A 24,698-nucleotide genomic window follows, 5' to 3' on the forward strand; every position below is an offset into this window, starting at 1 on the left:
GTTACACTGAAGCAGAGGGAGACAGCCCTATCACATTGGGCTGAGGTTACACTGAAGCAGGGGGAGAGAGCTCTACCCCATTGGGCTGAGGTTACACTGAAGCAGAGGGAGAGAGCCCCACCACCTTGGGCTGAGGTTACACTGAAGCAGAGAGAGAGAGTCCTACCACATTGGGCTGAGGTTACACTGAAGCAGGGGGAGAGAGCTCTACCCCATTGGGCTGAGGTTACATTGAAGCAGAGGGAGAGAGCCATACCACATTGGGCTGAGGTTACACTGAAGCAGAGAGAGAGAGCCATACCACATTGGGCTGAGGTTACATTGAAGCAGAGGGAGAGAGCCATACCACATTGGGCTGAGGTTACACTGAAGCAGAGGGAGAGAGCCATACCACATTGGGCTGAGGTTACACTGAAGCAGAGGAAGAGAGTCCTACCACCTTGGGTAGTTACACTGAAGCAGATGGAGAGAGTCCTACCACCTTGGGTAGTTACACTGAAGCAGAGGAAGAGAGTCCTACCACCTTGGGTAGTTACACTGAAGCAGAGGGAGAGAGTCCTACCACCTTGGGCTGAGGTTACACTGAAGCAGAGGGAGAGAGCCCTACCCCCTTGGGCTGGAGCAGAGCTCGCCTACGGGGCCACAGGCTTTATCTGAAGCACTCCAGTGAGGGATGAATAGCCCAGCAGAGAGGGGAAGAGGATGGAGGAGAGGATGGGGAGGAGGGAAGATGGGAAAGGAAACGATAGATGGGAGGAGGAGAGCAGGGGAGAGGGAGAAGAGGAGTAGTGAGAGGTAAGTGGAGATGAAAGATATGCGTTCTGAGTAAAATGCAGCAGTTTGCATGAGTAAGCAACTGAGAATGTTCTACAAAAATTTGTCAAATTGCATCTTGTCTACACTTCTAGAAAAAGGGTTCCAAAAGGGTTCTTCGGCCGTCCCAATAGGAGAACAATTTTTGTTCCAGGTAAACCCTTTTTGGTTCCAGATAAAATACTTTTGGGGTTCTTCAAAGGGTTCCAGATAAAACACCAAAAAGGGTTCTTCAAAGGGTTTTCTTATGGGAACAGCCGAAGGACCCTCAACCCTTTTGAGTTCTAGATAGCACCTTTTTTACTTTAAGAGTGTATAAAGAATAGCCTACTGTCCACTCTTACTCACTTCTGCTTTCTGAGCATCACTGGGGCAGTCTCATTGGAATGAGTTAGGTACATAAAATCCCCCAAATCATAGAGAGAGTGTGTCAACTGAAACAGTGTAAAATTAATAGAAAAACAATAAATAGGAAGGGCTATCATCTCCCCTCACTGCCTCCTCCTCCCCCTCTCTCTCTCTGAGTTTTAAAGTCTCCTCCCACTTCAGAGAATGGGAGTATGACGGATTGCTTCAGTCGTCTTAAGAGAACATATACGCATATCTACCATTCTCTGTGTGCCCGTCTCTCTCACTCCATCTCCCAGTCTCTATCCTCCCTTCTCTGCCTTCTTGACGGACCCACTGCTGACCTCCTCCACTGCTGCTCCCTGCCTGCCTGCCTGACCTGTCCTCAGGCTGAGGATAACCCTGAGCATCGTCAGGAATAGGAGTTTGTCTAAAGAAGGAACATCTACACTGGTGAAGGTCAGCGTTTTGTTTTGCTTTTCACTTTTTCTTGAAATTCCTAACAACTGCTTCAGAGAAAGTTGTTGGTGGTGTTGTCCAAGGAAATGGCCAGGTCTGTGTGGCCCTTGTGTTGTTGTATCTGTATGCCAGGGGTACATACTGTTGATGTGGCCACGCATGAAAGGTCTCATCCTTTGTTCCGATTTTCATGACATTTTACACTATCCATAGTAACATGTCCACATCATTTACATTCATTGAAATGCAAACAAAATCTTTGTATATAAATTTGCAGTTTGTTCAGAGGGTTGCCAACCAACTGGCATTTTCAATCAAACAACTGATTGACAAATTGTGCCTTTCAAATGAGAACATACAGAGCTGTACGGTGCTTTCTGTTAAGTTTCTTTAATGCATGACAGGGCAACTCTTTAATGTATGAGGGCACAAACACATTTCCTCTAAGAGTAATTATTTTTTTAAAGAAAGCACAAAAATATTGTTTTTGTTATTCCATTATTCTGGTGTGCATGAGTTTTTTCTACTCAAGTGTTTGTATTTATAATCTTCCAGGATAGACTAATGATTTGCCATGGTGTATTATGGTTCCATGCTTCCTGTGTTCAGGGTCTTCGATGCTTGTCATGGATTCATAATGGGAAAAAATGCTGGCTTTTTTGTTACACTAAAATGACTTGCTCTCTTCTCAAGGTTCTGTGACTATTTTATCATGAAAATATCAATTTATGTACATTGTTATTTTGACTACACACCATATGGTCAAGATTTGCGATAAGAAAAACACTTTTTTTCTCTTATCAACTGCATTGCAATGTCAATGTGAACGTCTGCATGTGCCATTTCAACCGAACGTGTATTGTCATGTGTCATTTCATCTATCTCAAGTAGCTATCACTAAGGTAAGGTCCAGTCCGACCCATTGGTTCAGGTTCTCTGGGTGTCTGAGAGGTGTGTGAGACACCCCTAGTCCCATCTGCAGTCATGACCAGTAATGAGGAAACTCTCCCGGCTTCGGATTTCCACACTAGGATGCAGCGGATCCGGGAGGGCATCCACATAAGGACCATGAAGGCCAAAAGGAAAGTGGAGGACATCTCTAAAGAAGATGTCCAGGCCTTCTTCAAGAAGCACGCCTTCGTGCTCTTTACTGTAGCTGCCGTCGTTGTAGGTGAGTGAACCCCCCCCCCCCCCCCCACCACGGACAGGCCTACATACACACACACACGCACACACACTCACACACTTTGAAACCCATGCTCTTCTATTGCAATCCAAAATCCAATAGGGAGACTCACCTACAAACCTCATTCTAGAGGTGATTGAGAGACAGAGCCTCTCAGTGTCCTCTGTTCTACATGCAGTTTCAAGCCCACTAATCAGCCCTTCTGATTCTCCAGGTATAATCCTAGGCTTTGCATTGCGTCCCTATAAAATGACCTACCGAGAGGTGAAGTACTTCTCTTTCCCCGGAGAGCTGCTGATGAGGATGCTGCAGATGCTGGTGCTTCCCCTGCTAGTATCCAGTCTAATCACAGGTACACCAAGTCACTATACGGATGCCCTCCACCAGAGGCAAGTTTAGATGTTTTGACCATGCAGATGAGGGGTGGATTTAGTGGTGTTTGAAAGGCAGGTGTGGAGGCCCAAAGGAAAAGGGAGAATGCCAAAGGGGCTTGAGGCACAAGCACAGGTACTGTAACTTGTGCTTGATCCGTGTAAAATGTATTTTTCTCCAGATTCCCGTTGGTCTCTAGGCTCTGGCATGGAGACAGCCACTTCATTGTACTCCTTTTCTATTACAATGTGGTGTAGAGAATGAGGGAGGAGGGATGGAGGGAGTGGGGTTAGCTTCAGTAGAAAAGACACCCACTGCCTGTGGGTCTGAGAGGGTAGCTTTGGGATGGGTACCCCCTTGAACCTCTTCCTCCTGCTTCACTTCACACGGATAAAAGCAAACAATGTGCCACTCCGCCACTTTCTACACAGCTGTATTGTTTTGTGGCATTCCATGACACCCAGCACCAAAATACAGTAAATGGTTTGGAGGGTGGTGGGATAAGAGGTTACGGCCTAGAAAAGAGGTCCACTGCCCAGGTACACAAGCAGACATGTAACTACAGCATCTAGTATCTTCCTGAGTCCTCAACAAGGTTAGGATCCATATGACCTAGCTTGGTATGATGTGTAGTATAAATGACATCACTATGCTAATGCTGAGGGATTTACTGTGACCTTGAAACTAGACCTACAGCAGCAAGCGCTAGTCATTTCTCAAAGTAAGATTGAGCTGATCTGTACTGTATCTAATTTTCTTTTCAAACTAACCTAATTTGTGAATGTTCACACTGGCTTGAAAGAAGCAGTGAATGTTTACTAAGAATACTTTCTCTGATCACATTTTAAACACTAAAAAAACAGTAGAACTGTGGCGTGAACGGCAGAAAAGGAGATGTGTGGGATCAATTTTTGTTTCATCCTTCATCTTTGTAGTAACCCCTGAAAAGAACCCACATAAGTCATTTCTTTAGTCCCGTGAAAGTGGTCACACAGGCTTGTTTGCAGTTTCCATGGCAATGTGGAGATGCAAAGTCGTTATGGGCGCATGGCAAGTGGACAAGTTTCTGAGGACTCAGAGAGGATAGAGGGAAAAGACAGAAAAAGAGAAAGGGAGAAACAGGGAGAGATGGTGAAAGAGAGAGAAATAAAGAGAGGCACAGAACAGAGAGAGACACAGAAAGGAGCCGAGGCACAGGTCAGCAGAGGGGTGATTGTGGGAGAGGGAGGCGGGATGAAGGAGATTGAGAGTTGAACGAGGGTTAAATGGAGGGTGAGGAGGTTTAGTCTAATGGCAGTGCCCCTAACAGTATTAAAGCACAGACATCTCGCTTACACAAAAAACGCTTACTCCATCAGCACACTGAATTGGTATAACACACCAGAACGGCCCCTGACACCTTGGAAAATCCAAAGCAAACTTTATTGCAGCGCTTTTTCAGGAAGAGGTCTTTCTCTATAATGGCTCGTTGTTTGCCTCTTACCCTTGGCCTTTTTGTAAGATTGAGAGATGTCAGTAGGGAGAAGCAAACCATAATCATTATCTAATTTCAGATGGAGAACGTCAATACTTTTGCTCACCTGTATGTTTTGCTACTAGCCTGATTTCTGATTTCTGTCAGATGACTGTCAGGCAGCACATTTATCTGCACACCTGTTGACTCTTTGTATTAGGCTGCATCCTCCAGCAGGTCAGATAATCTCTGGTCTACAATAATGAGAGATGATAAATAATCTCTGGGAAAGAGGAGGAGAGTGACTGCCAGGGCAGTAGACTAGTTCACACTGAGGTCATCTATTAGTCTCTTGCAGTGGTGATTTCAGCATGTACATCTTGGTCTGGCAAAAATAATAAAAAAGTGGGATGCATGCCAGCAAAGCCACTACACAACACTAAACAATACATGAATTGCACTATAACGGTGACAAACAGTGCCCACAAACTGTTAGGGCCTACATAAAGCTGTGCCAACGGCAGTCCCAACATCTTACAACTTGTTACGCTCGTCGTACGAACTGGAAGCATACTCGGACCAACGTGCAGCGTGATCTGGGTTCCACATCTTTATTTGTGAAACGGACAAAAACAATAAACAGCAAACGAAACGTGCAGCAAACGCAGTGCTCACAGGCAACTACACACAAACAAGATCCCACAAAAACCAGTGGGGAAATGGCTACCTAAATATGATCCCCAATCAGAGACAACGCTAAACAGCTGCCTCTGATTGGGAACCGTACCAGGCCAACAAAGAAATACACACACTAGACTAGAACACCCCCCCCCCCTAACCAAAATAGAGAATAAAAAGGCTCACTATTGTCAGGACGTGACACCACTGCTACACCTGGCTATCAGCGGAGCCTTGTCTGGCAGCGAAACAGTTCACTCAACTTCATTTACTGCCTTTAAAAAAAAACATAGCTGATATGGCTAACTTGCTTAAACAAATTTGGTTTCTAATGACAAATGAGATGTACAAACTATGGCATAAGTGGACGACAAGAGGATAAGACGCAATCCGTCATTTCGATTAAGACATTAACGAGCGAGCTAGGACGGACGTAGTCGATATAACTATTTGTTTAGCACTTTTGAAATGTACAGTGACAGAATTCAGAACATGGGTCGTTCTTACAGTGTTCTCCCTGTACACTAAGTCAGAACCGTAGGATAAATAAAGGGGGCATATAAGCAGACAATGAAATCTCTTACAATATTCAATGATGACATTTCTCTAAAACAGGCTATATAGGCTACATGTGCGCCACCATGTCAGAACAGTAGGCAAAATTAAGAGGGGTAAATAGACCAAATTATTAGGGTGAGGCACATGGGTTACTAACATCATACTACACAACATACCCTTAGTCTAATCAAATGGCTACCCCGACTATTTGCATTGTCCCTCCCCCTCTTTTACGCTGCTGCTACACTCTGTTTATTATCTATGCATAGTCACTTTAACTCTATATATATGTACATATTACCTCAATTACCTCGACTAACCAGTGCCCCCACACATTGACTCTGTACCGGTACCCCTTGTATATAGTCTCGCTATTGTTATTTTACTGCTGCCCTTTAATTATTTGGTACTTTTATTTCTTCTTCTTAAAAATGCATTGTTGGTTAAGGGCTTGTAAGTAAGCATTTCACTGTGAGGTTTACACATGTATTCGTCACATGTGACAAATACATTTTGATTTGATTTTGAATTACTTTCTTAGCTACAGTAAACATATCTCCCTGGCATATTACATCATTTATGCAGCATCATACAATACATTTTTGGACTCACCTTGTTGTGCTGTGTTAACTTGAACAGGAAGGTGGCACGGTGGTCCTTCGTGGGCAAATTCTGTCATCAAAGTCTGGCATTCTCTGGATTTATGGTGCTTTCAAAACAACTGGGAACTTAGAAAAAAACCAAGGTTGAATCTTGATGACGTCATTGATCTTCAGGTTGTAGCTCTAGAAAGAGGCCAGATTTACAATTCCGAGTTGGATGACCATTTAAAATGTTTTTTCCCCAGTCGGAGCTTGTTTATTCCCGACTTCCCAGTTGTCTTGAACTCACTGAAGTCACGTTTCCGCAGTTCCGAGATAAGTTGTTTTGAGCGCGGCACAAATCATGCTTCTGTCACATGGGATGACGCTGGAGAGACGAAGCAGGTACGGGGAGTTAAACATTTAATGTAGAACTGACATGGAACGAGACAGGAACAGCGTCAGCAAACGAGTAAGACAAACAAAAGACAATCAATGCAGAAGCGGGGAACAGAGCTGGGGAACTGACAAATATAGGGGAGGTAATAACAGGTGATGAGTGAGTCCAGGTGAGTCCAGTATCGCTGATGCGCGTGACGAGGGAAGGCAGGTGTGCGTAATGGATGGAAGGAGTGCGTGATGCAGGGCAGCCTGGCACCCTCAAGCGCCAGGGAGGGAAGAGCGGGAGCAGACGTGACAGTACCCCTCCCTCTTGACGCCACCCGGCGTCCCACCTGGGCTAACCGGCCGAGACATGGGCGCTGGGCAAACCGGTTGGGGGCGTGGGAGCCCAACGAACCGGCAGGAGCGTGAGAGCCTGGCGAGCCGGCTGAGGCATGGAAGCCAGACAATCCAACTGAGGCAAGACGCCTGTCGATCCTGCTGCAGCGAGGGAGCCCGATGATCCGATGGAGAGTGACGTGGGATGGGAAGCCGCCGAGCCAACCGGGGCAAGGAAACCTCTCGAGCCAGCCAGGGCGTGAAAGCCCGACGGGCTTGCTTAAGCACCTCCGGTTCCATCGGCGGTGGAATCCACCCCGACGTCACCAACAAAACAAAAAACAAACAACAAAAAAACTTCCTGGACCGGCTGGGCGAACAAGAACTGACGATCCGGCTGAGGCCCAACGTGGGATGGGCACCATCCAACCCAACCGGGGCAAGGAAACCTCTCGAGCCAGCTAGGGCATGGAAGCCCCCAGTTCCATCGGTGGCGACCCAGAGCCCATGCCACCATACCAACCGGAACGCCAGTACTCCCCGATGCTTTGTGTGATGGCTGCTGCATTCTGTCACATGGGATGACGCTGGAGAGACGAAGCAGGTACGGGGAGTAAAACATTTAATGTTGAACGGACATGGAACGAGACAGGAACAGCGTCAGCAAACGAGTAACACAAACAAAAGAAAATCAATGCAGAAGCGGGGAACAGAGCTGGGGAACTGACAAATATAGGGGAGGTAATAACAGGTGATGAGTGAGTCCAGGGGAGTCCAATATCGCTGATGTGCGTGACGAGGGAAGGCAGGTGTGTGTAATGGAAAGAAGAAGTGCGTGATACAGGGCAGCGGGAAGAGCGGGAGCAGACGTGACAGCTTCATTGGCAGCATGGCCTATATTGAATGTTTATCATTTTAAACTTGGAAAAGAGCCCCTTAACCACAGATTTTGGACCACACAGCCCCTGTCACTGATTCCTTCCAAACCAATCATTGTTGAATTTGCGATTTCCAACTTGTTGTGTAATGTTTATGTCCAATGGACAATGAGCACCGATATATTTTATCTATAATCTCTTCATTATTTCTCTTCATATGACAAGGATTAAAAAGGATTTGCCAGTAGATTGTTGACTTGATTCATGATGACTGCTAGCTAGGATTTTGAAAGTATGATGTTGACATGATCGGTCCAATCAAAGCTACTGTACATACAGTTGAAGTCATAAGTTTACATCCACTTAGGTTGGAGTCATTAAAACTCGTTTTTCAACCACTCCACAAATTTCTTGTTAACAAACTATAGTTTTCAACAACAAACTAAGTTGGTTAGGACATCTACTTTGTGCATGACACAAGTAATTTTCCCAACAATTGTTTACAGACAGATTAATTCACTTATAATCCACTGTATCACAATTCCAGTGGGTCAGGAGTTTACATACACTAAGTTGACTGTGCCTTTAAACAGCTTGGAAAATTCCAGAAAATATTGTCATGGCTTTAGAAGCTTCTGATAGGCTAATTGACATCATTGGTGGTGTACCTGTGGATGTTTTTCAAGGCCTACCTTCAAACTCAGTGCATCTTTGCTTGACATCATGAAAAAATCAAAAGAAATCAGCCAAGACCTCATAAAAAAAGTTGTAGACCTCCACAAGTCTGGTTCATCCTTTGGAGCAATTTCCAAATGCCTGAAGGTACCACATTCATCTGTACAAACAATAGTACAAAAGTAGAAACACCATGGGACCACGCAGCCGTCATACCGCTCAGGAAGGAGAGGCGTTCTGTTTCCTAGAGATGAACGTTCTTTGGTGCGAAAAGTGCAAATCAATCCCAGAACAACAGCAAAGGACCTTGTGAAGATGCTGGAGGAAACAGGTACAAAAGTATCTATATCCACAGTAAAATGAGTCCTATATCGACATAACCTAAAAGGCCGCTCAGCAAGGAAGAAGCCACTGCTCCAAAACCACCATAAAAAAGCCAGACTTTTTGGAGAAATGTCCTCTGGTCTGATGAAACAAAAATAGAACTGTTTGGTCATAATGACAATTGTTGTTTGGAGGAAAAATGGGGAGGCTTGCAAGCAGAAGAACACCATCCCAACCGTGAAGCACGGGGGTTGCAGCATCATGTTGTGAGGGTGCTTTGCTGCAGAAGGGACTGGTGCACTTCACAAAATAGATGGCATCATGAGGAAGTAAAATGATGTGGATATATTGAAGCAACATCTCAAGACATCAGTCAGGAAGTTAAAGCTTGGTCGCAAATGGGTTTTCCAAATGGACAATGACCCCAAGCATACTTCCAAAGTTGTTGCAAATGGCTTAAGGACAACAAAGTCAAGGTATTGGAGTGGCCATCACAAAGCCCTGACCTCAATCCTATAAAAAATTTGTGGGCAGAACGGAAAAAGCGTGTGCGAGCAAGGAGGCCTACAAACCTGACTCAGATACACCAGCTCTGTCAGGAGGAATGGGCCAAAATTCCGCCAACTTATTGTGGGAAGATTGTGGAAGGCTACCCGAAACGTTTGACCCATGTTAAACAATTTAAAGGCATTGCTACCAAATACTAATTGAGTGTATGTAAACTTCTGACCCACTGGGAATGTGAAGAAAATAAATAAAAGCTGAATTAAATCACTCTCTACTATTACTATGACATTTCACATTCTTAAAATAAAGTGGTGATCCTAACTGTCCTAAGACAGGGAATTTTTACTCGGATTAAATGTCAGGAATTGTGAAAAACTGACTTTAATTGTATTTGGCTGAGGTGTATGTAAACTTCTGACTTCAACTGTATAACGTGATTTGACGTAATTATATCTGTGGCCAATGACCTTGAGCCTTCTTGGATGGGCACTTCTAATGTAACTCTATGGCAACACCCAAATGGCTAGAATTTTCGAGGTCTACCCTTAGACTTGGCGGTGATGTAGTGTCCCCATGAGTGACAGAACACTGACCCAATCACGGAGCAGGGCTCTGTATTTTCTGCTGGCTTGCCCCACCACCACAGAAAGCACTGAGCTAGGCTGAAACACCTGCATTTTGGAGCTGCCTTACTCAAGAAAACAAAAACGAGACCATGTTTGTATGCGTCTTTATTAACTCAATCATATATATATATATTTTAACATTGTTTGCGAACTGATATGTGACACGTATTAATGCCAAAATAACATGCAAAACAGGCAAGCCCCCCCAAAAAGAAAATATATTTTATAATTTATTTGGTAAAAATATGGGGCTCAAAACAGAATGACGGGTCGCCACTGGTCTCTTGATGTTACACCTGATAGCCCCAGTTCACTGAGTTCAACCTCATTTTCACCCATTGTCTGATGATGAGATATCTGAGAACCCTGCTGTTCCAATACCAGCCAACAATTGCCTGTTATGGCATAGCCACTTCTCAACAATTCTGTGGCCCCTCAGTTCTCACAGTGTTCCTGTCTCTGCCTCTGCCTTTCCTTGACCAGAGCAAGGACTCACCCTTCTGTCTCTCTGGCTCCAACACCATCCAACACATCAGCATAGCTTCAGGAGCTATCCAGAATGCAGGCTAATATGGCTACAGGCAATTGCTATTTCAAGTGTTTTCATGCCACTGCTATGAAGAAATGCTAGAAATGTTGCACAATGGGATAATACTGTTCTTCTAAACAACATCTCCCCTGTCTCTCCCAACCAGGCATGGCAGCACTGGACAGTAAGGCTTCAGGAAAGATGGGTATGCGCGCTGTGGTGTATTACATGACCACCACCATTATCGCTGTCATCATAGGCATCATCGTGGTGCTCATTATCCACCCTGGGAAAGGATCTAAGGATGAGTTCATGAAACAGTCGAAGATAGAGGACATCAGCCCTGCCGACGCCTTCCTGGATCTCATCAGGTAGCTAGCTGCATACTAGAGTAGGAGGAGGGTCAGGGGTTTAGTGGAGGAAATATGAACTGTTTTTGTGCCATTGTACCCCTGTGTTCATTCATTGTGATGATCATGCTCTTTCATTTCAGAAACATGTTTCCACCAAACATGGTCCAGGCCTGCACACAGCAGGTAAAGCATTTCATGACTTTGTCACTACAAACGGATGCTACAAATTTAACTATGGTTCTACGAATTCCTTGAAGACCGTCAGTACGGTTTAAATTGTGGATGATATCCCTCGCACTCCCCACATGTCGAGTTATAACAACAACAAAGTCACGTTGGTGATGTGACAGCGTGGTAGGATGTGCCCCCGCAGTTCACATAAAACCGTACATCAGACCACGCACTGTCTCAGAAAATCTTCTTGCCCAAAGATTCAGAGTGACAGGAAAGTACTGACGGTCTTACAGGTATTCGTAGAACCATAGTTACAATCGTAACTTCTGTTCTACTTCATACTTTTCAGAACGTCAGTACAGTTATAGCACTATTAACCTCTGATTAATGCGACAATGTCACTGGGAGAATGGCAGGTCCCATGGTGTGGCAGGATGAGACGTTGACCTTGTAAAATCTTAAGAACGTGCAGGGTGACGGCCAGGTAACAGCTGCACATATCTCACTCATGGGGACGCCTTTTAGCGGAGCACAGGATGTGGTGACACTTCTGGTAGAGTGACATATCACATGCTCTGGAACAGGGAGCTCTACACCATTATAAGCCTGACCGATGACATCCACAACCCAGTGTGAAAGCCTCTGCTTGGACAATGCAAGGCCGTTTGACACAGAAACAGCTGGTCTGACTTCCTGTAGTGCTCCTCTAGAGTTTTGTGGGCTTTCCCTCTCTTGGTGGCCCTGGGTGGGTCCTGGCGAACAACGCTATGAAACCACACATTAATGCAGAGACTTTGATATTACTAGCCACAATTGATATGGTGAAAAAACGATGTGTGAGGAAGCAGAGGCACAGAGACTCAAATTATCTGTGAAAACCAGGCCCTCAACTCTGGCTAGCTGCGCTTCCCTCACCTTCACAGGCATGATGGTGCAGTTAATGCAGGGGTCAGAGAGTGCATCTCGCAGGTGGCCAATGCCTAGGCAGGCGGGGAACAGGTCATGGCCATCTTCCACTTGTAGTTCAACTCCAAATGAGGAGCAGCCATGCATGCCTGGTAGTCTCTCAGCTAAGAATGTGAAGACAAAAATCTAAATATATATTCTCATGCAAATATACTTATTAATACCACAATACACAGTAAAGGTAGAGGGCTACAATAATCTGGCAAGAGTTGTACAGCAACCTCAAAATCATTTATTGTGAGCCAAGCTATGACCGTAGGGCTGGAGCAGGAGAGATACCATGTTTAAATGTAGGCATAATTTATGAAAAACACTCACGAACGGCTGTCGTTTGGTAAGTCAAGCTGACGACACACAGTGGCAGCTAGGTTGAGTGTTTAGCTAGCTGACGACACACAGTGGCAGCTAGGTTGAGTTGGTTAGCTAGCTGAGGACACACAGTGGCAGCTACAGTAGGTTGAGTTGGTTAGCTAGCTAGCTTGTAGTATCCTAGTAATACCAAGGGGAGGGATGCCTGGGGGAGGCAGTTCGAATCTCACTTTGTATAGCTCGCTAGGCTAACAATCTTCCTAGACGGCGTGCACGCTATGAGACGTGGTTATCTAGGGAAAGGGACCCGTTTTGAGATTTAAACAGTCGAAGGATGACTAGTGCCCCGTGGTCTCGATAACAAGCATGGCAGTGGAGGATATCTTGACAAGGTTAGCACCGGAGTACAGTGGCCAACATACACACTAGCTGGTAAGCTATTAAAGTTAGCACAAGACAAGGAAGCCCGATATCCACCGATATAAAAGAGATAGGTAGGAGAGAGCTGTCACACAGCCTTGGAGGGCGAATTTCGCGCTTCGACCCACAGGTCACAGGCTGTTGATGACAGACTGTCAGTACACACAACTCACACAGAGTTTAGCTTACCCTACTGCAGCGGTTCCCAAGCGAAGGGTCGCCTGATATGAAAATGGGTTTGCGGGAGAATGTCCAAAATCCATTTTTTTATTTGTCTATATATATATATATATATATATATATATATATATATATATATATATATATATATAGACACATACATACACACACACACTACCGTTCAAAAGTTTGGGGTCACTTAAAAATGTCCTTGTTTTTTAAAGAAAAGCACATTTTTTGTCCATTAAAATAACATTAAATTGTACAGAAATACAGTGTAGACATTGTTCATGTTGTAAATGACTATTGTAGCTGGAAATGGCAGATTTTTTATGGAATATCTACATAGGCATACAGACCCCCATTATCAGCAACCATCACTACTGTGTTCCAATGGCACGTTGTGTTAGCTAATCCAAGTTTATCATTTTAAAAGGCTAATTGATCATTAGAAAACGCTTTTGCAATTATGTTATCACAGCTGAAAACTGTTGTTCTGATTAATGAAGCAATAAAACTGGCCTTCTTTAGACTAGTTGAGTATCTGGAGCATCAGCATTTGTGGGTTCGATTACAGGCTCAAAATGGCCAGAGACAAAGAACTATCAATTCTTGTTCTGAGAAATGAAAGCTATTCCATGCGAGAAATTGCCAAGAAACTGAAGATCCCGTACAACTCTGTGTACTACTCTCTTCACAGAACTGCGCAAACTGGCTCTAACCAAAATAGAAAGAGGAGTGGGAGGCCCCGGTGCACAACTGAGCAAGAGGACAAGTACATTAGTGTCTAGTTTGAGAAACAGATGCCTCACAAGTCATCAACTGGCAGCTTCATTAAATAGTGCCCGTGAAACACCAGTCTCAACATCAACAGTGAAGAGGCGACTCAGGGATGCTTGTCTTCTAGGCAGAGTTCCTCTGTCTAGTATCTGTGTTTTGCCCATCTTAATCTTTTCTTTTTATTGGCCAGTCTGGGATTGGCTTTTTCTTTGCAACTCTGCCTAGAAGGCAGAGCATCCTGGAGTCACCTCTTCACTGTTGACATTGAGACTGGTGTTTTGCAGGTATATTATAATATTGTCTTTGTATCTCAAAATCATTGTAATGTGATTAACCTTAAAAATCTAAATGAAAATTATTCTAATCTAAAAGTTCAAATTCAACCAGAGAACGCCCTTAGATCATGGGAAAAGGCCGCAGTTGAGCGTTGCATTTGAATCATTCCCACAGTGAAAGACTAGGCCCGCTACGCTATGAAAGCACACACTATTGCAGAGACTTTGATATTACTAGCCACAATTGATATGGTGAAAAAACAATGTGTGGGGAGGCAGAGGCACCGAGACTCAAATCAAGACTTTTGTGAGATAACACTGTTAAACGAACAGTTTTTGCTATTGTTAGCAATCAAGAGGAAACTGATTGAAAGACTCAACTCCCCAGCTTATACTCTCCAAATGGACATTAACTGTGAGGGGAAAGATGTCCATGCATTGACTTTTGTTCACTATACATTTCAGGGGATGCTATTCACAAGGACATATTGTTCTGTCTCACAATTCCCGAGCATGAAGGAAAGGGGGATACCTTGTAAATTGTCCAACTGAATGTATTCAACTGAAATGTGTCTTTTGCATTTAACCCAACCCCTCTGAATCAGAGAGGTGCAGGGGCCTGCCTTATGTGGATGCCTTGACATCCACGGCGCCCGGGGAACAGTGGTTTAACTGCCTTGCTCAAGACCACAGATTTTTACCTTGTCAGCTTGGGATTTGATCCAGCAACCTTCCGGTTACTGGCCCAACAATCTAACCACTAGGCTACCTGAAATGGTACAGGGGATGTTCATTGTGCTGCGTGGCTATATTGACAAAAAACACATTCCATGGAATCGAATGGTGGGCTTTGCACAGATGGGGCTCCATCTATGGCTGGCAGGCTTGTGTCTCCCTCTGTTATATGCACGCATTGCACGATACACCGAGAGCAATTGGCGACAAAAGAGCTGAGCACAGAACTCGGTGAGATAAACTGCAGCAGGTAACTTCGATTGTAAACTATATCAAACCACATCCACTGCGTGCACGCCTGTTCGCAAAACTATGTGGAGGCATGACAATGTTCTATTTCATACTGAGGCTTGGTGGTAATCGAGTGTTAGAAAAAAAAATCTCATTGGCAGAGGTACTGTTGTCATTCACAATGTATGTAAAAGAAACTGACTTAGTTTACTTTCTGTGTAATGAAAGGAAAATGTGTCTCCCTGACTATGTAACAGACATATTTGGGAAACTGAACGAACTGAACACAAGCATGCAGGGGAAATACAAAAACATTCTATGGGTGGCCTCCCGAATGGCGCAGCAGTCTAAGGCAGTGCTAAAGGCGTCACTACAGACCCGGGTTCGATCCTAGGCTGTGTTGCAGCTGGCCGCGACCAGGTGACCCATGAGGCGGCACGTGATCGGCCCAGTGTCGTTCAGGTTTTATTTATTTCACCTTTATTTAAGCAGGTAGGCAAGTTGAGAACAAGTTCTCATTTACAATTGCGACCTGGCCAAGATAAAGCAAAGCAGTTCGACACATACAACAACACAGAGTTACACATGGAGTAAAACAAACATACAGTCAATAATACAGGAAAAATAAGTCTATATACAATGTGAGCAAATGAGGTGAGAAGGGAGGTAAAGGCAAAAAAGGCCATGGTGGCAAAGTAAATACAATATAGCAAGTAAAACACAGGAATGGTAGATTTGCAGTGGAAGAATGTGCAAAGTAGAAATAGAAATAATGGGGTGCAAAGGAGCTAAATAAATACAGTAGGGGAAGAGGTAGTTGTTAGTGCTGCTAGTGCTGTGAGCTGCTCTGTTAGTGCTGTGAGCTGCTCTGACAGCTGGTGCTTAAAGCTAGTGAGGGAGATAAGTATTTCCAGTTTCAGAGATTTTTGTAGTTTGTTCCAGTCATTGGCAGCAGAGAACTGGAAGGAGAGGCGGCCAAAGGATGAATTGGCTTTGGGGGTGACCAGAGAGATATACCTGCTGGTATATTGAGCTGAGATAAGGGGGGACTTTACCTAGCAGGCTCTTGTAGATGACCAGGAGCCAGTGGGTTTGGCGACGAGTATGAAGCGAGGGCCAGCCAACGAGAGCGCACAGGTCGCAGTGGTGGGTAGTATTTGGGGCTTTGGTGACAAAACGGATGGCACTGTGATAGACTGCATCCAATTTATTGAGTAGGGTATTGGAGGCTATTTTGTAAATGACATCGCCGAAGTCGAGGATCGGTAGGATGGTCAGTTTTACGAGGGTATGTTTGGCAGCATGAGTGAAGGATGCCTTGTTACGAAATAGGAAGCCAATTCTAGATTTAACTTTGGATTGGAGATGTTTGATGTGAGTCTGGAAGGAGAGTTTACAGTCTAACCAGACACCTAGGTATTTGTAGTTGTCCACATATTCTAAGTCAGAACCGTCCAGAGTAGTGATGCTGGACGGGCGGGCAGGTGCAGGCGGCGATCGGTTGAAGAGCATGCATTTAGTTTTACTTGTATTTAAGAGCAGTTGGAGGCCAAGGAAGGAGAGTTGTATGGCATTGAAGCTCGTCTGGAGGATTGTTAACACAGTGTCCAAAGAAGGGCCAGAAGTATACAGAATGGTGTCGTCTGCATAGAGATGGATCAGAGACTCACCAGCAGCAAGAGCGACATCATTGATGTACACAGAGAAGAGAGTCGGCCCAAGAATTGAACCCTGTGGCACCCCCATAGAGAATGCCAGAGGCCCGGACAGGTTAGGGGAGGGTTTGGCCGGCCGGGATGTCCTTGTCCCATTGCTCTCTAGTGACTCCTTGTGGCAGGCTGTGCGCATGCATGTTGATTTTGCTCGCCAGCTGTACGGTATTTCCTCCGACACATTGGTGTGGCTGGCTTCCGGGGTAAGCAAGCAGTGCGGGTTGTGTTTTGGAGGATGCATGGCTCTCGACCTTTGCCTCTCCCTAGTCTATATGGGAGTTGCAGTGATGGAACAAGACTCACTGGAATTGGAAAGTACTAAAAAACATTATTTTTTAAAACATTCTACCGATGAGTGACCGAATCAGTGCATTCAGAGGAAAGAATTCTTATTGGAGAGAGTCTTCCAAAAGCCATGCCCCCTTCCCTCGCCTGTGCATGTTACTGACAGAAAACAACATCTGTAAGTGTCCAACATGAGTGATCACTGCTCACCTCCAATGCTTGGAAGAGCACTTTGGGACCTACTTCCCAATCTGTTTGACTGTGATCCTGGCTCAGTTGACATACCGGTAAGTGAAATCTAACAGCTAATTGAGCGGTCATGTGACCGAATGCATTCACGGGTCACTACCGAGGAGGTTTTGTTCCTGACTCAAAGGGAATACCCTGCCATCTCCCTCTAAGCATTAATGCCACATTCAAAACAACTGGGAACTTGTAAGTGGGAACTCGGAAATCTCAGACTTCAGTGCATTCAAGACAACTGGGAACTCTGAAAAAAACAAGCGCCGACTGGGAAAAATTGTTTTGAAAAATAGTTTCTTTCCGACATGAAGATCACTGATTTGAGCTCGTATTTTTCCAGAGTTCCCAGTTGTTTTGAAAGCACTATAAACCTCATGCTACCCTTCACCAGCATCTGTGTGAAGCTGGATTCAGTGCTATCGTCTGCATTAAAACCAAATATAGATCCAGGTTGGATGTGACAGCAAAGATGAGGTGCGCACTGTCGACCACACCCCATGACTTTGAGAATCTCTGACATGACATGCATCAAGCACACCCATTTTATTAGTGGTGGTGAGATAAGAGACATTATGTCAGACTAATTTGGAATTGACTCTCATAGCCCCACATTAAAAGTATGTGATGGTGAGTTGAGAAGCCAATCAGAAATACTGTTAGAATGTTTTTCAATTCTGCCAAAACCCCAAATAAAAAAGTAAACATTTGCTGTTAATTAAATCATTTTTTTCACATGGTTTGGCTCGCAAGAATTTTTAGATATCAAAATGGGGTCGTGGTCCAAAAAAAGTTTGGGAACCCCTGCCTTACCGGGACCTGGGAAAATGCAATTCGAAAAATGGGAGCAGCGAAGCAGTCAATTTGAGCAATATGGCTAATATAACTTGCGAGAAGAAATAAGAGAATGTGCGTGGTCTGACGTATGGTTTGTTATGAACCGCGGGCACATCAACAGCGTGACTGTTTTTATTATTACCTGACCTGCGTGGAGCACGAGAGATATAATCCACACTTTCAACTGTACTGACAGTCTGAAACGTATAAAGTAAAACAGCTTTCCTCATTCAATAAGCAGATTTTCCCTCAGTAAAAGTTTGCCACAGGAAATGGTTCTATTGAAATAATGATGGTAATGAAAAAGGATACGTTCTGCGAAATACTTTTTGTGAATGGATACATTATTGACATTTTCAGAGGAAGCTTGCTGGTTTTGGAATTTCTGAGCAGAGATAAATCATTACATAAGAGACATAAAAACCCAAAACTGAGGGGGACTTTTATTTACACTGGAAGAAAAATTCTGACCACTAGGAACAAATGACAAAATCTGACATTTTTTATTTATTTTATTTAACCTTTATTTAACTAGGCAAGTCAGTTAAGAACAAATTCTTATTTACAATGACGGCCTATCCCGGCCAAACCCTAACCCGGGCGACGCTGGGCCAATTGTGCGCCGCCCTATGGGATTCCCAATCACGGCCGGTTGTGATACAGCCTGGACTTCTGCTGCCATGTGTAAATAAAAAATGATCACCAGCAGTAGATAAGAAAGAACCCACTTCCATTATTCATCTGAATGTTTTGGAGTTGTTGTGGTATAGTTGATGGACACAGTGGGGTTTGAACTGCAATGAAGAATTGGCAGGGTTGTAACAGTAGCATTGTGGGGTCCGTGGCGTACCGCAGTTTCGCAGGGCCCCGGGCAAGGTCTGAGCTAATTTCCTGTCAATCTAAACCTTTCTTCCATGGCTTTTGGGGGGGGACCATGTCCATGGGGAGCTCAACACTTGGTGGTCTGGACCCTCTCCCCATACAGGGTCATCATAGATCAACCCTGAACCTTACAGAATACTGCTCCAGCCATACAGAGGAGGCCCATTGTTTAATTCACAAGGCTGCGATGAGTGGAGCAGGTGCCTTTAGTTTTTGCTCTCTAGTCTATCGAAAGGGCACAAGTCTGACAATCTTCCCTAGATACCTTATCTATGTTCAGTAGATGCACATCAAAATCCCACTTGAAGACTGGAGCACAGGCCAAAATGAAGAGGCTGAGTTAATATTCAGTAACATTACTTAAAAAATACTATTTCAGTAACACTTTCACTAAAGGAAATGACATGCTATCATCACTTTAACAAGACAATGATAACCCATCACTCACGTAACCGGCTCTTTCCCTCCAGTTCAAAACCAAATACGGGAAGCGAATTGTCCATGTAACGGTGACAGTGAACGACTCGGTCTTCAACCTGACCAACCTGACTGAGCAGATTACCCGGGAGGAGGTGATCCCTATCCCGGGCACGGTGAACGGAGTCAACGCCCTGGGGCTGGTGGTCTTCTCCATGTGCTTTGGCCTCATCATCGGCAACATGAAGGAGCAGGGCCAGCCCCTCAGGGATTTCTTCGACAGCCTCAATGAGGCTATCATGAGACTGGTAGCAATTATCATGTGGTGAGTAGTTGGTGTGTGTATAGGTGTTTATAAGGATGGTGTGTGTGTGTGTGTGTGTGTGTGTGTGTGTGTGTGTGTGTGTGTGTGTGTGTGTGTGTGTGTGTGTGTGTGTGTGTGTGTGTTATGATGATGGTCCAATAATCATTCATTAGGTGAGTGTGTGTGTGTGTTTATGTGAACCCCCTGCATTGCACGAGGTTCATGATTAGATCAGGCACAGAGAAATTGCCACATCTATGCTTTGAAATGCTAAGTCTACCTATAGAGTGCCTGCAGATTTGGGAGTTACTATGTGTATCTCTCCCTCTCAATTCAATCAAATGGCTTTATTTAGCCTCTTGCCTGAGGTATTGCTATGAATTATCTGGTAACTATAGACAGGCATGATCTGATATAGGTCTTTAGGGTTACTGAGATAATTGCAGGACCACAATCTCATAATTGGCCAACATAGAACCGTCTCAGGGCACCGTCTCCTGATGCTAAATGATTCCGCAGATGAATTACAAGGCTTTGTAACCAAGACCAGTGACATGTTCACTCAATTAAATCCAAAATATTCCCAGTCAGATATTTGACAGATTTAAACCAAGTTTTGTTTATGAATAAAGGTAATTTCATAGCCTGTGCTTTGCACTCTCAGAATGCACTGATGATTTCTCAAATGTCTGTCCGTGAGAGACTAAAAATGTTAGTTTTTCAGGCCTACAGTATTACACAAAAAAATGTATCCCTTTTAACTTTGTGACCATATCCTTCCTCAGCATAACCTCTTCTCCGTCCTCTGCTCTACAGGTATGCACCAATCGGCATCATGTTCCTCATATCAGGGAAGATCGTGGAGATGGATGACATCACTGAGATGGGTGGTCAGCTGGCCATGTACACCATCACGGTGATCATAGGCCTGTCCATCCATGCTTTCATCATCCTCCCCGGCCTGTACTTCGCCATCACACGGCTGAACCCCTTCATCTTCATCATGGGGCTGGTGGAGGCCCTCATCACAGCCCTGGGAACCTCCTCCAGGTTGGTCCCCTTACATTAATCTCCTCCCTGGCCTGCTCGGACTACCCCACACTGTGGCCTTGCCTGACTTGGCCCTGACTCATGTCAAATCAAAGCCTATTATAGTAGGGCCAGGAGTGTTCTTGATCAGATTGTGCCTATAAGACATCACCATCCTCGTTAGTAGTGTTACTAAAGCTTACCCCTGGAGAATATGATGAATAGATCTAATACAAAAAAACTAAAACAACAACCACACAAACACCATCTGTTTCTCTCTCCGTCTCTATCTCAGCTCAGCAACCCTTCCCATTACCTTCAAGTGTCTGGAGGTGAACAACAAGGTGGATAAGCGCATCACGCGGTTTGTGTTGCCGGTCGGCGCAACCATTAACATGGATGGAACAGCACTTTACGAGGCTCTGGCAGCTATCTTCATAGCTCAGGTTAACAACATGGACATGAACTTAGGTCAGATCATTACAATCAGGTAAGAATTAGTATCTAAGGTTAATAAGCTAAAGTTTATGTTTACAGAATCAAAAGATGTTGATATGTTTACAACTACATTACATGATTTATCAAGATAAGAGTTTAAAATATATAATTTTGTGCTATAAAATAGCATCACAGCCACTGCAGCAAGTATTGGAGCTGCTGGGATACCACAGGCTGGACTGGTCACCATGGTGATTGTGTTGACCTCTGTCGGACTTCCCACTGATGACATCACCCTCATCATTGCAGTTGATTGGTTCCTGTGAGTAATTTTTTCCCATTTTCAGATTGAGACATGAGAATAGATAAATTATATTTGAATAATGATAAAGCTATTATGGTGCAAATATACACACACTACTTATTGTCTATAGTATACAAATTGTATAATGACGAACTGAAACGCAAACCATTTATCTTTCACTTTAAAGGTCGAACATCCTTTTTTATCAACTACAACCCTAGTGACACACTTGTACTATCCCTCGGGTCTTGCTCCACTTTTTGGAATTGCATTTTTTTTTAGTTTTAACATAGAAACATAATTAGGTTGCCCAAATTAATGATTTCAATTAGAATTCCCTTCCCAGAAATTACACAGCTAATTGGGTAGTGAGAAAAAATCCCACTCTCCATAAACTAGGAGGGATGGAATGTGCAGACAGAGTCAAACCTTCATTTAATGAAAACATGGATGTTTCTCACAGTGATTAGAATATGAGATAGCCTATAGGGAGTGTTCTGACTACTCTTTAACAGTAGATTGGAATTGTCTCTGCTGATAATGCTGTGGACTATTTCCCCTCTGCATTCTTTTGACTATGAGTAATCTAAAAACGTTAGTTTACCTTTAATCAAAAGCAGGAAATAGGTAAATGTTTTGACCTGTTCAATATAACATGACCAAACGTCCCAGCGGACATAGGCTAGGGTTTTCTTTTAAAAACTGTATGTCCCGCCACCCCTCTCGACCTCTGTCTCTCCTCCCACTGTATATGACTCCTTCACCCTGGTTAAGCTTTTTCTTCTTACGTTATTCCTGGATTGTAGTGACCGGCTGCGTACCACAACCAACGTCTTGGGTGACTCCATTGGGGCTGGCATTGTGGAATTCCTATCTCGACAGGAGCTGCAGGCCAAGGATGTGGAGATGGGGAACATTGTGCTGGAGGAGAGGAAAAAACCATACCAGCTCATCTCTCAGGAAAACGACCACGAAAACGCCAAACGTCCGAAAACTGAAAGCAAGATGTAGATCAACGCTCAATAGTGCACACAAGCACACGCACGCACAAGCACATGCACACACAAACACGGAATGTTTTGGTTCATTCTTGTTTTCAATCTGTCATATTTGTCCAGTTATTGTCACTCTACCATATTTCCTTTCGTTTGTTATTTTGTCATTCATAAAGTTGCCCAATCAAAATGCTTACATCCGCCGCCTCTCTACGAGATAGATAGGCCACCTGTTTTATGGTTTGTCTGGGTATTTTTGAGTTGAGTTAAGTCATGGCCTAGAATATGTATATGGTATAATGGTATAAGTAATGAGGAAAGTGATATGGGTGTTGATGTCCAAAGGGAATTTTGTAAAATTATGAAAGGACAACCTATGTTTGAATGACTGGGCAAGCTTCATTCTTCAAAAAAAGCAGCAGAGAACACATTTGTATATAACTACCTTAATTTTGGTGGACCCCAGGAAGAGAAGCTGCTGCCAATAAATACAAATACAATTACATTTTATTTGCTACAACTAATGAAATGAGGCCCTATGAGCTGTTTCTGGTGAAAAACAACCAACTTCCTATCATGGGTTAAATAAGCAGTAATTTAAATAACAATCCTCAAGTGGTGTGTATTTTTTACAATTTGATTCACTTTTATCATGCTGTCAATATTCCTGTTGCATATGACAACTTCAATTGTATTTTTATTTTATTTTGATTGATCAAATTCTTGAAGGTGGTGCTGTGATGTTGACAATATGGTTAAAACAAGATGTATCCAACAATCGTCATCACTATCTATGTATCCAACAATTGTTATCACTATATATTCCCTATTTTGTAGCCAGCCCTAAGACAAATGAGTCTTTGAAATATCCTTCACTATTTAGTACATCATTATTTTAACATAGCAGGTGTTTAATATTTTTAAGGCTTTGTAGAGTGATTGTATGTCGATATATGTGTAAATGAACTATATAATATGGATAGTTGTTTACGTGAATATGTCTTCTTTAATCTCAATGCAGAAAGATATTTGTTTTCAGGGCCGAAATGCCACTCCAATGCCTTGGTTAGTGAAATCAAGGAACATAGTTTGTGATAATTACAGTATTTGTGAACTAACTCAAATGGATTTAGAAAATATGTTATTTTCTTTCTTTTTTTCTTTAAGTTTTGAGATATGATGGTTCACTTTCTGTAAAGGCAACATTTGTGGTGAAAAGGAAATAAATGGACTGGTAGATTTGTCTTTGGTGAATGACATTTTGAATAAAATGTAAAAAGGAAGCAATGTTTGATTTTGGTGATTTGTATTCCATGACACACATACAGTAATAAACTGCTACATAACATGTGTTATGGCAATTATAATAGAGTAGGTATTACCCTACACAGCACACAATGAAAAGTAATACATGTGCAATAGGACAAAATGTGATAAAGGTAACCCAATTTAACAAATATCTCAAAATGTGCCTTAAAGACACACTCTGTTGTCTCATATGACAACACAACCATAACAATTAAGCAATATGCCTAGGTCTTTATTTTATTATCTAGTTATTATAAGGTAATAAAGACAGTGGTACTATTCATCTCATTATAGTATGAGCTACGAGTCACATTCTTCTAAATCAAGGGGTATATTTACTTAGTTGAAATTACTGGAAACGTATAGACTGTGGCTTTAAAAGGCAAATGTAATATCTTATGTATAGTAATGTAATGATTTCATACACTGAATAATCTACAATCGTGTACTTATGTGCGAAGATCTTTGATGGATGTTAGAGAAAAAGTAGATTATTTATCTAAATGTGACTTCCTAGTTAAATATTACGTTTGGAAGAGAAAGAAGCTACAGTAGTCCCCTCTATTCTCACTATCAAGCTGTTCTGGGAACAGCAAGTTGCAATTATGTGGACATTTGCTGCCATCTTGTGGTAAGACTTGAGCAGCACTATATGTGAGCTGATAAAGATACAGTATCTACCGGCATGTGGGCTTTATCAACAGTATTTTATTAAAATGTTGACCCAACTCTGGTTGATACTCTAGTTGACAAGCACCTGCAGAAGCTAAAATCAGGTAAAACCATCCATACTTACATGAAACATCCATATTTACCA

General features: G+C 43.3%; 1 protein-coding gene across 1 annotated transcript; it reads left to right on the top strand.

The window, feature by feature from the left end:
• Nucleotides 1-1,385: 1,385 nt before the first annotated feature.
• On the top strand, nt 1,386-23,856 carry LOC129814139 (excitatory amino acid transporter 1-like). The gene is made up of 10 exons (XM_055866965.1): nt 1,386-1,620; nt 2,652-2,791; nt 3,021-3,158; nt 10,874-11,078; nt 11,201-11,243; nt 19,557-19,828; nt 20,624-20,857; nt 21,132-21,326; nt 21,462-21,596; nt 22,385-23,856. The coding sequence occupies exons 2-10, from the start codon at nt 2,653-2,655 to the stop codon at nt 22,587-22,589; spliced, it is 1,566 nt and encodes a 521-aa protein (XP_055722940.1). The 5' UTR covers nt 1,386-1,620; nt 2,652; the 3' UTR covers nt 22,590-23,856.
• The last annotated feature ends 842 nt before the right edge of the window (nt 23,857-24,698 follow it).

Source organism: Salvelinus fontinalis, chromosome 2 (genome assembly GCF_029448725.1).
Source record: "Salvelinus fontinalis isolate EN_2023a chromosome 2, ASM2944872v1, whole genome shotgun sequence".
In the NCBI taxonomy this organism is placed as follows: Eukaryota; Metazoa; Chordata; class Actinopteri; order Salmoniformes; family Salmonidae; genus Salvelinus; species Salvelinus fontinalis.